The 14237-nt window shown below is 38.6% G+C and overlaps 1 protein-coding gene across 2 annotated transcripts in view; it reads left to right on the top strand.

Annotated features, from left to right (window-relative positions):
- Positions 1-884: 884 nt before the first annotated feature.
- LOC114260368 (magnesium transporter MRS2-F-like) overlaps positions 885-14237 on the top strand; it is a 33445-nt gene continuing 20092 nt past the window's right edge. The window contains exons 1-2 of one of the 2 annotated variants that reach the window (XM_082900153.1): positions 885-1323; positions 2046-2228. In XM_082900153.1, the coding sequence (XP_082756279.1) occupies positions 961-1323; positions 2046-2228 (546 nt within the window). In that variant the 5' untranslated portion in view covers positions 885-960. The remainder of the gene's footprint in view (positions 1324-2045; positions 2229-14237) is intronic. The other variant, XM_082900152.1, reaches the window with a different exon arrangement.

Genomic DNA, 14237 nt, shown 5'->3' with positions numbered 1-14237 from the left:
GCAGTGTTGGAGATGGCCTAAGCCCACGAATGATTAGGAAATAAGTGATTGTTTTGAAAAATTGGTTTAAAATAAATTTTTTATTTTTTTAAAACTTCTTTTGAAAAAAATGTGTAAAAAATAAAGAGATGATATGACCTAAAATAGGTTAAATGCTAAGATTTGACTTTCAACCATGTTCCAAATTAGTTAGAACAACAATTTTAATAACATTTCAATAGAGCTATTAATCATTCCCATCTAAAAATTGAATAAAAATAAAACTATTATGCATCATTGAACATCTAAAAGTCGTTGGAGTCATTTATAAATTAAATTTTGTATGACATCAACAAATATTTGAATTATAACTTTTAATAATAATAATAAAAAATCTCTTCTATATTTTTATGTAAGTTTCACTTTCACCGAATAAAATTTCAAGAAAATTTAAGTGCAATAAAATTTTCACAAAATAAATGGATTTCACATGTAAACTGCAATTATATGAATCTCTCACTTTTGACAATTCTCTATTTTGTTGAACGGGAAACACTATGGTGCATACTCTTTAAAAAATGTACATTTTATAACAAAAAAGAAAATGTCATATTTTTTTTAAGTCATAATTAACAAAAAAGGTCATAACTACATACAATATGGAGTATAATTAAAGAATTTATGAGTCATAATTAATTAATATTATAAATAAAGAAGAAAATTAATCATAGCTAAAAAAGAAAATGATATAATTAAAACAAATAAAAGAACAAAAAAAAATAATTATTTTGATAAATAGGAATAAACCAGTAAAAAACTACCCCTAACCATCATTCCCGCCCCCAGATGATTTTTAAAAATTCGTTGACTAAACATATAATATATATATGTATATATATATATGTATCCAAATCTCACCTGTACAAATCCCTAGTCTTTTCTATCTCACCACCACAACCCTAGCTCGAATTTGTCTAAAAAATGGTGGATCAGATCGAGTTCAGTCGAACCTCTCTTCTCATTCCCTATCAGCTTCAGGCGAAGAGGAAGGGCTCCGGAGTGAGGACCTGGTTCGTCGTCTCAAAATTGGGGAACTCTCAAATCGAAGAGCTTGGGAAGCAAGAGATCATGCGGAGGAGTGGAGTTCAGGCTCAGGATTTGAGGGTTGTTGAACCAGAGCTCTCGAACCCCTCTGCCATTCTCCGAAGAGAGAGGGCTATCGTTGTGAATTTGGAACATATTAAAGCGATTATAACTGCGAATGAAGTTCTGGTACCAAACCCTAAAGACCCTTTTATGGTTTCATTTGTTCGCGATCTCGAATTCAAGCTCTCTGATTTTGGTGTAAGTACTTTTCTTCATTTCTTTCATGAAGTTAATTTGATTTTGATGTGATTAGTGTGATTATTCTTCTTCTGATTTATTTTAGTGGGTTGATCTGTCAATATGTTGGGTGAAATTAGTGTAATTTTGTTTTTGGAATTTTGAGTCAATAACACAACATGAAAAAAATTGAGCAAGCTGAGAATAAACTTTTTACACTTTTTTACAGAATCAAAAATTAAGACATCCTGATTTATGAATATAATTAGGGACCATTACTTGGTGAAATTGTTAAAAATTCGAGCTTATAACCGTGAGAATGTGGGTTTTAGTGCAATGAACTACGACTTTGTGTAAATAAAGAGAAAAGTTAGATCCATGCCAATCCACCCAATCTGGAATCCTTGACTAATGCAGACCAACACTGGGTAATGGCCATTTCCATTTTCCTTATTATTGTATATATATTTTGTAATATAATTGCCCAAAAAGGGATGTTTTTGGTTGATCCAATTATAATAGTTAATAAACATAAGTGGACAGATGATAGTTAGAAGCCCAAATTGTTGGTTAATTAATTTTTTTTCCTAAATATTGCTAAGCAGAGAATAATATATCCAGTTTATTGTTACTTTGCTAGAAAAAAGAAAAGAAAGAAAAAAGAAACGTTAGCATCATGACACCACCTAACGATTGATATAATTTAAAAAGCAGTGTATGATTGATTGTGTTGCTGTGTGAAGGCCACTATGGGAAGCGATAAAGCTATGAAGCAATCACCCTCTAATACGCCACCGGAGGCAAGTGATAGTAGTCCTAAATCACCAGATGAAGGGTCAAATAGGGGGAACTCAAAGCCATTGCCATTTGAGTTCAGAACTTTTGAGATTTGCCTAGAATCTGTCTGCAGGAGCCTTGAATCTGAGGTATGACTATTAATATATATATATATATATATGTCCTAATGCTTTTGCTTTGTATTTCTACTTCTTCACTTGAGCTGTGATATTAAAACTAGCATATCAGTTTTAGGGAAATTGACAGTTCTGATCAAGCTTTCATTGGGTAAGAAATTGCATTTACATTATGTCTCGTTTTTTCAAAATGGGATTTCTCACCTATTTCAAATAACAAAATCCATGGACGTGATGGTAGTTCATTTCTTATTTATGTTTCTCTTTATATTTTCTGTGTACATCATGAAATATATAAGCACCCTATTTTTTGGGTATCTTAGATGAATTTATGACACCATTAACCACCCCATAACCTTGCAGCCACATCCTCAGATCTTTAAACCATAATTTGGCATCACACAACTTTTTAGGTCTTCTACACCTTTCACGTGTTCAATTTATCCATCAAAAAGCAAGTTAATAGGCCCTTTATGGGAAAAGCTGAATTTGCCAATTAGTTTAGCTGGCCAAGTCAATTAACAGAATTAAGAAAGAAGGAGAATTATAATTTCATTAGAAAAATCCAAATAGCTTCTTCTACCTGTTTGGTACCAAAAAAAAAAAAAAAACTACTTTGACACTTTCCCCTATTCACTCTTAAACTTGTGCTAACATCCTTCAATCAGCACTAGTACTCGTGTTTCTTGAACTTTTCCAGCCTGTCGTTCTTATCTGTATCTTATCAACAGACAGAACTATAGATTTAAATGTGAGAATTAAAATAAGTTTAATTCAGAAAGAAGAATACCTCATGCCGTGATGTTCAAGCCTTTAAATCTTTATCCTTGAATGATCAAATCTTGAATGTATAAACAAAACCCACTCACAGAACACTTTTACAGAACCATATGGGAAAAGTGAAAGGAATTAATAGAGTTTCAAACCTATTCTATTCCCAAAACGACGTCGGTGTCTGATGGCTATCACAGACATATATATAGATAGGCTTGGACCCGTATTCAAGTATAACCCCTTATAACTTCCCACCATCAGGGAAGTTGTAAGGTCCCATGAAACCACCATATGGGATAGTGAACAGACATAGTTACCCATTAACCATTAAACTAATTAAATATATATAATATAAATAACTAAATAAATAAAACAAACATGTGGCATATTGTAGACACCACATTTTTGACCATCCTAAAGACTTGAACGTCATCGTTTGAGTGCTTGATGATTGCGCATGTTCGCGCTCGTTTGGAGTCCCCGAGGTTTTCGGCTGCGCGCCTTGCCTCTAAATCTCTGAACTCTCTTGGTTTTGTCCTTGTTTTAAGCCAGCTCTTGGTCCCCCCCCCCCCTTTTGCCTGGAGGGAGAAATAGTGGTGTAGACCACTTTTCTCCCATGTCGACTAGTTTTCTCCCTTGTCAGCCACTTTAGGTGGTTGGTTGACTAGGGTGGGTGGTCAGTCGACCACCTCAAGTGGTCTGCAGCATGCCACCACCTTCTCCTCTCTTGGGAGACCCCTTTTTTGCCCTGTCGACCAGCTTTTTCCCTTGTCGACCACCTGAGGTAGTCGGCGGCCATTTTCACTTTCTACAGATATTTTTGGTGCCAATTGTACCAGTGTAGGGAGGGATTCAAGCAAGCTTTGGCTTGCATATTCTATATAAGGGGAGCTCTTTCCCCCTTTCAAAGGGGGGCAAAAAATTTAGAGACAAAAAATTGACTCTCTCTCTCTAGAATTCTCTCTTTCTCTCTCTATATATTGTGCTCTATAGTGCTTGGAAGTGAGCTTTCTTCACACTTTTGCACACAACCTCTTAGCCAAACCCTCCTACCTTGTTGCTGAGGTGCTTGAGGGTCTTGTGGGAGCTTTAAAAGGCTGGTTTTGGGCTCAAGAAGGTGTTATTGTTGCTGTGCTTCAAAGGTAATCTCGTTTCCCCTTTTAAAACTTTGTTTTGGTTACTCTCTTAGCCACCTTTGCATGCTATTTTAGGCTTAGCTTTCAATTACAAAAAGTTCTATTTTTAAGTGTTTAAAATGGTTGTTTAAGGCCTAGTTTGAGTTAGGGGTGGTTTACCCCCTTAGGTGGCTTATTTTGCTTTGCTTTGTGTCATCTTTTAAGGCCTTTGGGATCATCTCTTTTTGGCCTTCTTATCACTGAAACTCGGAGGAATTTCAGTGGTGGAAAGGTGGTTTTGAGGTCCCAAATGGGTGGGGGTGGTCCCCCCTCCTCTTCTCTTGTTTGCATGTGTTGATGGCCCATCAAAAGAGCATGTGTTTCTACTTCTTAGTGGCTTTGTTTAGACTCATTTTTGTGACTTTTTAGACCTGCCATAACTCTATTTTTGACTGTCTTGGTCACCTCTTGCATGCTTCTTGTACTTGTAGTGTAATCCTATTTGTAGCCTTACAAAGTAGCATGTCTTTGTGTCTTGAATTTGCTTAGTTCAAGCATGTTTTTAGCCATTATTTGCCATGTCATAACTCTGTTTTGGGTTGGTTTGGTTGCCTCTTGCATGCTCCTTGCACTTGTAGTGCAATTTTGTTCACTAGCCTAGTGTATTCGGTGTTTCAGCCTATTGATCTAGCATGTGTATGCTCTACTCCAGCACATTTTCGGCTATGTTTTAGCATACTTTAGGTCTGATTTGAGTGGTTTTGGTCATGCATGCTTGGCTTTGCATAGCTATAGTGTTTTTGGCTTTGCTAGCCTTGCACTTTGAGACCTCTAGCATGTCATATTTGAGCTTTTTGCATGGCATAGCACTATTTGGCATGTTATTTTAGACCATATACCTCTGCCATATTCTTGCATTTATCGCCCTTTTGTTGTGTTTGAGGTTTAGGCCTTATACTTCGCTTGTGAGCCAACTTTCATGCATGTTTGTCTAAGCTTTTGGGCTATCATTTCAACTTGTTTCAGCCTCTGTTTTGGCATGTTTTAAGTCTGTCCATAGCTGGTTTGACCATTTGTGCTTGATATTGCATGCCTCTTGTGTGATGCTCTTCACTAGCCTTAGCGTTTTTGGCCTTTAACATGTCTTGCATGCATGTCTTGCATGATTTAACGTCTTTAGCATGTCATTTCAGTGCTGAAATATATGTCATTGCATCCCACTAATTCACTCTTTCAAAACTAGAGGACTCTCACTTTTGGACTTCACCGATTAAGGGACTAATTGGTAATCTAAAATGTGTAAACAAAATGAATCAAGTAAAACATGGCCAAGATAAGCATGTTGTTTGTATTGCATGTGTTTGGATCGAACGTTAATCCAAACACGAGAAATATGACACGTTTATAGTGATGAAACGTGTCACATTTCTCGGTCGTTGACGCCCTTGATTGTGCATGATAGGGTGGAGGCCTTTCAAGTCTTATGTGTGCATTCGTTGAGTTTTGCGCAAGCTTGATCCTTTGGCCACCATGCATTAAAAATGCTTGGTTGTTGGCTCGAGAGTCAAATGCCATACTCCTTTGAGCTTGAGATATGATAAGGAGTGTGGAAGTGCATACATTTCCTTGCAAATACACTGTCTTGCCTCTGTCTGTGCTCTGTTGCAGCAACAGGAGGAATTTCAGCCCTCAAGGTGTTCTTGAGATCAGAAAGAAGCAATTTTGAAATCGGTGTAATTTTCAAAGATTCAAAAGAGTGCAAACAAAGACGTCTTGAGGCAAGGCGGTGGATTTCCGGGAGGATGCAGCCGAGCATGCATATCTCCATCGCCCGCGAGGCCATTTATCGCTTTTGTTAGCTAGTTGTAATTAATTACCTGTGCTGTAATTAATTTAGCTTAGTGCTTTGTAATATTCTAATTAGCTTAGATTAGTTAGTTATTCAATTTGGTTTGCAATAATTAATTAGCTAGAATAGTTAGTTAATTAGTTGGTTTGTAATAGTTAGCTTAATTAGCATAGCTAGTTAGCTTTCATTTTATTCGGACCCTCCGTCGAGAGGGAAAATGTTGTAATAAGTGTACGTGTGTGTGTGAATATCTTCCAACCCCGCGTCTTTCTCCCTTTTACTTATCCGCTTTTGATGGCTAGTTTAGGGCATATTTCAATTAGCATATCTTATGCTTTGAATGTTTGCATCATTCATTTGTCTTGCATGTACTGGGCTCGGCGCATCATTCAAACCGCATTGTATTTCAATACACTTCTTTGAATACATGTATCAAATGTCGCATTCATATGCCATCTTAGATAGCCAAGCCTACTTAGTTGCATTTTGCATGTGTTGCATTAGACATTGTTGACATAGCTAGGATTATGCATTGATTACTAACTAGCTTTTGTTTTGGCTTGCAGTACACTGTGAGTGTTTATGCTTTAGCATCCTTGCATGCGTGTGAGTGATTGCCATGACAGCATGCTTGCCATGAGGCTATCTGCTTAAGTGTTTAACTGCCTGAATGCCTGTGGATGAAGGCTTCATTGCTTGAATTGGAACAATTCATCAAAAATGTGCGTTTTAAGCTCACTTGTTTGTGGCAAATCATGTTTTAAGTTCACTTGAGGGTGGCAAATCCGCATTTTAGCCTACTTGAGGGTAGCAACTTCAAACCATTTTCGAAAAACAAACATGAGATGTTTTGTTCCAAATTGAGTGATTTAGTCTATACTTGTATGCTGTGCGCATCACATAGTAATTTTAGATTAATAACCAGAATAAGAACACATGTGTTTATAAAAACAACATATCATGTTAGTAGAGGCCGATCTTTGATCGGGCGAGCGGGCGTGCTCATTTCAGGACCTTCCCCTCTCGTACCCAAGTTCCCGAGCCGAGGCAACTTTGGTGATGACGGACACGTGGCCTTTGGCACGAGTCAGGGTTTCCTAAATTTCCCAAAACAAAATATTTAGGTGGCGACTCTGAAATCTGGCAAAGCAGTCCATGTTTTGCGCTTTTTGATTAAAATCGATTTTCCAAAACGATTTTTCGGATTTGGACTCTTTGGTGATTTATCAGTCTTACATTGCACTTTGTGAGATTAGATTCAGAACCGTGACAGGAGTCCGAATTGTAGTAGCTAGAACCCAATTCGCGCCCTCTCCAAAAGGGGGGCGCACGGAGAGAGTTCGGGCGGTCTACACATATGGGCCACTTTATAGATATTCTTACATTCTCCCACTTTGCACATACAGCACACGTTGTTGACTGTCGGGTAACTAACAAACTGATTATGGCCATTAAATAAAAATACCCAAACCTTAGAGTTATAATACACAAATCATGGCGGTTATACTCTATCAATTGAGTATTTCTTTCCATGTATTACATTGTATCACACTCTCAACTTTATGTGATGTCATTCTTTATGAATAACTTCTAATAAGTTATTCTAGATCCAATGATCCCTATGGATCAATAGTCTCAATGGACTGCATAGCATCACAAATACTTTAGGTGCACAAAATGATGCTTTTCGCTAATAATAATCAAAATGTCATGACAAAACAAAATAAAACAACAACTAGAAAAATTATTGAGCTAACCAATCAGTCCCATGCCCTCAACGTGTTTTGAAAACACCTTTACAGAAAGACCTTTGGTCATGGGATCTACAACCATCACATCGGTACTAATATGCTCAATGTTGACTTCTTGCTTCTTAGCACGGTCTCAAACAACAAGATACTTTATGTCAATATGCTTGCTTTGGCTACCATTTTTGTTGATGTTAGAGAAGAAAACCGCAGCCAAATTATCACAGTAAACCTTTAATGGCCTATAAATTGAATCCACAATTCGAAGCCCTGTGATAAAATTCGTTAACCAAATAGCCTGTGAGGTTGTTTCAAAGCATGCTATTAACTTTGCTTCCATTGTTGACGATGTAATTATCGTCTCTTTGGCGCTCTTCCATGAAACAGCAGGAAATTGAATTTAAACGGTGGGCTCCGCGGCGCTCTGGTCCGCTCCCAGATCTGCGGCCAGGATTTAAAAATTGAATAATGAAAGCGCAAGCAGATAACTATTTAAGCCAAAATGATGCTGTTTTATATAATATAATCGATGACGTGGCCCCACAATTTTTGAAACACTAGCGGGAATTTATTGGAGCCCAACAGGATTGGATTTCAAATTGCAAATATGCCCGCCCAAGGAAAATAAAGGGCAGGATTCCATCCATTATATTATGCAATCCTGGAGCTGACTCCAGTTATAAGGAATTTTTGTAGAAACATGAACACGCCAGGCTCTAAGCGTGGACGATCAGAAACGCAGAGTTTTTTACAGTCGAGCAACCCCTGTTCGCCAGAACCAATCAAGAAAAGGCATCCTAATGCCAAGAAGAAGGCCCAACGCAGGAAGATATTCCACTTCCAATGCGGGTGTTCGTTATTCCACGTCAACGGATGTATCGAACCACATCCATTGGAGAGAGAGGACGCTGTCAGAGGTCTTCTACGATACTTTGAAGAACCCGATGTGGTTCAAAGCAGTGGACATGTCCAAACCGGCCAATCAGGGAGTGTACAAGATAGAATGCCTGTTCAACTACAACCTCCGGAAAGCATTAGGAATCCGGACGTTTACCGCGACAATGTATACATGGCTGACATCCAAAGCTGGATAATTTGTTCGTCATCCTGCGTGCAATAAGCTGGGTAAATACTGTCTCCGTATTTACGGGACCACAATGATGCTGCTTTATATAATATAATCGATGACGTGGCCCCACAATTTTCGAAACACTGGCGGGAATTTATTGGAGCCCAACGGGATTGGATTTCAAATTGCAAATATGCCCGCCCAAGGAAAATAAAGGGCGGGATTCCATCCATTATATTATGCAATCCTGGAGCTGACTCCAGTTATAAGGAATTTTTGCAGAAACATGAACACGCCGGGCTCCAAGCATGGACGATCAGAAACGTAGAGTTTTTTACAATCGAGCAGCCCCTGTTTGCCAGAACCAATCCAGAAAAGGCATCATAATTCATTGCGATATATAAAGGTTAATTGTATAGAGGTGGGAGAATAATTAATTTAAAACGACGTCGCATTGAGGCTACAACTCACTCTCGATTACGTCACTTACTCTCTCGGATGACGCAAGTCACTCTCTAAAAACTTTACTGGCTGAAGAGAGTGAGGGAGTGACTTATATATGTTCCCAGGAGCGTCCCTTAATATTACCTGGGACGCTCCCCCCCCCCCCCGCGCCACGTGTCGTCCCCTGATTGGTGCTCCCTTTCGCATTTTGTAGCACGTTGTCGGCTAAGGCATCCGCACCACTCCCAGATCTGCGGCCAGGATTAAAATATCTAAAAAGGCAAGCGCAGACAGGAAATTTGAATTCAAACGACATGGCCCCCGATTTGTATTATGTAAAAGATTGGCGATGGGAAAATATTTATGTACATTTTTATGATTAAATAATATTGCAATTTTCTTGAATTTATATTGTATTAATAAATTCGATTTCTGAGCAGGTTTAATGTTTAATGGGCTGCAATTGGTATACAGGATATAGGACCAAAGCAGTATCACAAGGCCCATCTAATGTTATATATGAACAATTAAAATAGGCCCAACATATGGCCCAGCAGCCCATTAGACATAGGCCCATCAAAACTATGAAAGAAGTGGACACTAGTAATACTTATACAAATATAATAATTGGGCCCAAATTTGAACCAATTATTTTACTGAGGAATAGTAACAATTATACAATTATGATAATTAGGAAACTGTATTACTATTCCTTCTTCCACATCCGTAGGATTTTTGTCTGCACAGCAATCTATCGTCTACATGGATAGACTCGCCGTCTCAGTCTCTAACGCCAACCCAGCTTTCAGACCGGCGAATAGAGCATCTTCTTGCCGCTGTAAGGCGTTGATGAGCCGGATTAAATTTTTGGCGTTGTTTTCGCCGACAACCAACAACGACCAATGTAGCAGTAAAACATCCGGCTTGTATTTTAAAATCAATCACCTAAATTGGTCTACGTCTCTGCGATCCATTACAAAATAATTCAAATCCCCAATTATTTTGGCTTAAATAGTTATCCGCTTGCGCTTCCATTATTCAATTTTTAAATCCTGGCCGCAGATCTGGGTGCGGACCAGAGCGCCGCGGAGCCCACCATTTAAATTAAATTTCCCGCCTGCGTTTGCCTTTTTAGATGTTTTAATCATGGCCGCAGATCTGGGAGCGGAGTGGAGCCCCCTAGCCGACAACGCGCCACAAAATGCGGAAGGGAGCACCAATCGGGGGACGATACGTGGCGCGGGGGAGCGTCCCAGGTAATATTAAGGGACGCTCCTGGGAACATATATAAGTCACTCCCTCACTCTCTTCAGCCAGTAAAGTTTTTAGAGAGTGACTTGCGTCATCCGAGAGAGTAAGTGATGTCATTGAGAGTGAGTTGTAGCCTCAATGTGACGTCGTTTTAAATTAATTATTCTCCCAACTCTATACAATTAACCTTTATATATCGCAATGAATTATACATTCCATATTCACAAACGAATTGTGTGTTTGACAATTCAAACATCCCACTGCGCTAACAACATTCTAAAATCATAATGTCAGGCGAGATCAACCCAGCCGGACTTACGGATTCTCTTCATGAGAACGAAGAAGTCGAGTTGGAAATAGAAATCATAGACGCTACATCAAACTTACCAGTATCCAATATATCCATCGCCAATCCCAAGATAGGAGACGCATTGTGGCAGAAGATGACATTCAAGTCAATGATAATTGACAAATGCAAACTAAGTTACAGACCGCAGTGTCCATTTAATTCAACTGGTCAGGTCGAAGTGGAAATACGGGACACACGATTACGAGCCGACGATCAATTACAGGCTCATTTTACATTTCCGGTTACATGTCCAGTAGATATCAAATATTTTGGAAACTCATATGCTGCGGCAGATAAGAAAGGGTGCCCATGGACAGCGTCGTACAAATTGCTACGAACAAACATCAACGACGATGTCAAATATTGCAAAATGAAAGCCACATTGGCCTTTCAAACATTGTCTTTCCCAGATGAAATAGAATATCGTGCGCCAGTAATAAATGTGTTGTCCAAAGTATTCAACAATACCCACGTGGATATTTGGCACGTGGAGCGCAGCGTCAAGAAGGTAAGACTAACACGCTGTCATTCGGAATCACGTTTTCGATCGTCAATGACGTCATCAGCACCAATGGGCCAATACGGTTCTTCGGCCCAAAGGATAATGGTTGCACGATCGTCGGCAAGTTCAATTTGAGATGGGCCTGAATTATTCAATCGCCTCGACATGACTATGGCAACACGCGGCCCATTCCCAATGAACACTGGACCAAATACCCAGCTTGGCGGCCCAGTTGACATAGGCCCATCCGTAAGCGAGGCCGAATCCAATAACTCCGAATCATCAAGATTAAATACAGACGAGGTATCCAAATTAATTGCAGACGTGGTCAAGGCCGCCGTGGAAGGTTCCACATCCGCCCAGAACGCAAATGTACCACGGCGGCCAATGTAAAATAAATTGTAACAATTTATTTGTTTAATAATAAATTTTCATTATGCAATTATTTTATTAATAACAATATTTCAATCTGCAGTTCAAATGTGCCCTTACAAACGATTTTGTGCGACATTCTCACACAAAATAACAAATAATTGCGTTTTTTTACAATATTATTATACGCGCCGTTCAGCTGACCAAAACTATCTCGGAATTCGGATACAACATTCTTTCCGATGTTGATAAATGTTTTAACGCCTTGATGGCTAACGACTGGATATTCATTCGATTGCAGCGGCATTAAAACAGGGTTACGCCGCAATACAACAAAACGATCTATTTCCGTGCCCCTGACCATACAACCAATTCGTGGGTCACCACTGGACCGCTGGAAAACATCTTCAAACTTAGGCGTATACGCAGGATTAGGAAAACGGTCCAACACAACGACAAATTCACATTGGCCATTGTCGAGTATACCAGATGGATCAAATTCCACAGTCTGAGTGAGGGCATCACGCATGTCGCTTTCAAGCCCAGGCGTATCGACAGCAACTTCAGAGAGACCACCAGTTTGGCGTAAAACTGCACCTTGGATGTAGAGTCCTAACAGTTTCAATTTTCACCCAAGTCGTTCATCCCTCTCAGTACCAACCTCCGGCAAATCGAAATGAAAAAAATAAGGCTCATCATACGGGGGAAAATCATCAATCCTCCAGATGGAATCACAAAACGATTTGTCTTAATATGGAGGTAAACGTCTGGATTCCCAAAACTCTTTGTAATGGATCGCGGAGACTAAGGACATTAGGAGTGCAATCACTCATCTTGAATTTCTCCAAAACTCTTTCAATGTAGGCTTTATGAGACAGTCCTAATGTCCTTCTGGACCTATCTCTGTAAATCTCTATGCCAATGACAGAAGAAGCTTCACCCATATCCTTCATTTCAAAATTTTGGGAAAGAAATTGTTTAGTATTATGCAACAATCCCAAATCATTAGATGCAAGTAAAATATCATCCACATATAGAACTAGAAAAATGTATTTGCTCCCACTAACCTTAAGGTATATACAGTTGTCCACAACATTCTCCGTAAAATCATATGAAGTAATAACATTGTGGAACTTTAAATACCACTGTCGGGAAGCTTGTTTTAGTCCATATATGGATTTCTTGAGCTTGCAAACTAAGTGACTATCTTTATCAGAACAAAAACCTTCAGATTGGTTCATGTATACTTCTTCCTCAAGATCCCCATTTAAAAATGCCGTTTTCACATCCATTTGATGTAGCTCTAAATCAAAATGAGCTACTAATGCCATAATAATTCGAAATAAATCCTTCTTAGAAAACGGAGAAAATGTATTATGATAATCGATGCCTTCTCTTTGAGTGAAACCTTTAGCTACGAGTCTGGCTTTATATCGTTTGACATTGCAATTTGAGTATTTCTTGGTCTTATAGGCCCATTTATAGCCAACCACTTTAACTCTTTTAGGCAACTCGACAATTTCCCAAACTTGATTCTTAGCCATAGATTCCAACTCTTCCTTCATGGCATCATACCATAATTTAGAATCATCTCTATTCATGGCATTGGAAAATGAAATAGGATCATCTTTAGGTCCGATGTCAAAATCAGACTCCATTGAGTATACAAAATAATCACCATAAATTGTTGACTTTCTAACTCGTGAGGATCTCCTTAATTCTGTAGTCTCAATTGGAACTTGAGCTACAGGCTCTATGTTGACTTGTTCCTCTTGTGATGTAAGTTCTTGAATTTGTTGATTTTCAAGAATATCGGGTTGATTATCCTGAAAGACAACCAATTCACCTATATTCATGGGTGTTGTATCCGAATCCTGTGATTCCTTCCACTCTATCTTTCAAGGGTAACTCCCACTAGGGTCAACTTCCTCAATAAACTTAGCATTTCTGGCTTCAACAATTCTAAGTGAATTTGAAGGATAATAAAATCTATAACCCTTGCAGTTTTCCACATAGCCTATGATAAAACCACTAACTGTTCTGGGGTCCAATTTCTTTAAATGTGGGTTATACACCCTCACTTGAACTGGACAACCCCAAACATGTAAGTGTCTTAAACTTGGCTTCCATCCACTACAACAAAATGCACATTTGGCGACTAAATTTTTAGTCCCCGAAAGTACAATTTTTAGTCGCCAAATACTTTGCCCGACTAAATATTTTGGTCGCTAGACTGGTCGCGGAAAACTTGTCGGGGAAGGTATTGGTGACTAAATATTTTTTAGTTGCCAAAAGTCCTATAAATGGCGACTAATATTTTTAGTCGCCAAAAATAAAATTTTAGTCACCAAAAATCTTATTTTCTGCTACTAAAACTTTGGTCACCAAAACTTGAAGTATCTATGGCGACCAAAGTTTTAGTCACCAAAGGGTTTTTTCATCTTGTTATTTTTTATTTTTTTCATTTTATTTTTTTTTAGCTACTAAATTCTTAGTCACCTAAAGTCTGCTTTTATTTTAGCTATTAAATATTTAGTAGCCAAAAATT

The sequence above is a fragment of the Camellia sinensis genome, chromosome 12, assembly GCF_055761805.1.
Source record: "Camellia sinensis isolate YWXY chromosome 12, ASM5576180v1, whole genome shotgun sequence".
Lineage (NCBI taxonomy): Eukaryota > Viridiplantae > Streptophyta > Magnoliopsida > Ericales > Theaceae > Camellia > Camellia sinensis.
The sequence above is the reverse complement of the archived record's forward strand: the minus strand, read 5'-3'. Positions and strand labels throughout refer to the sequence as shown.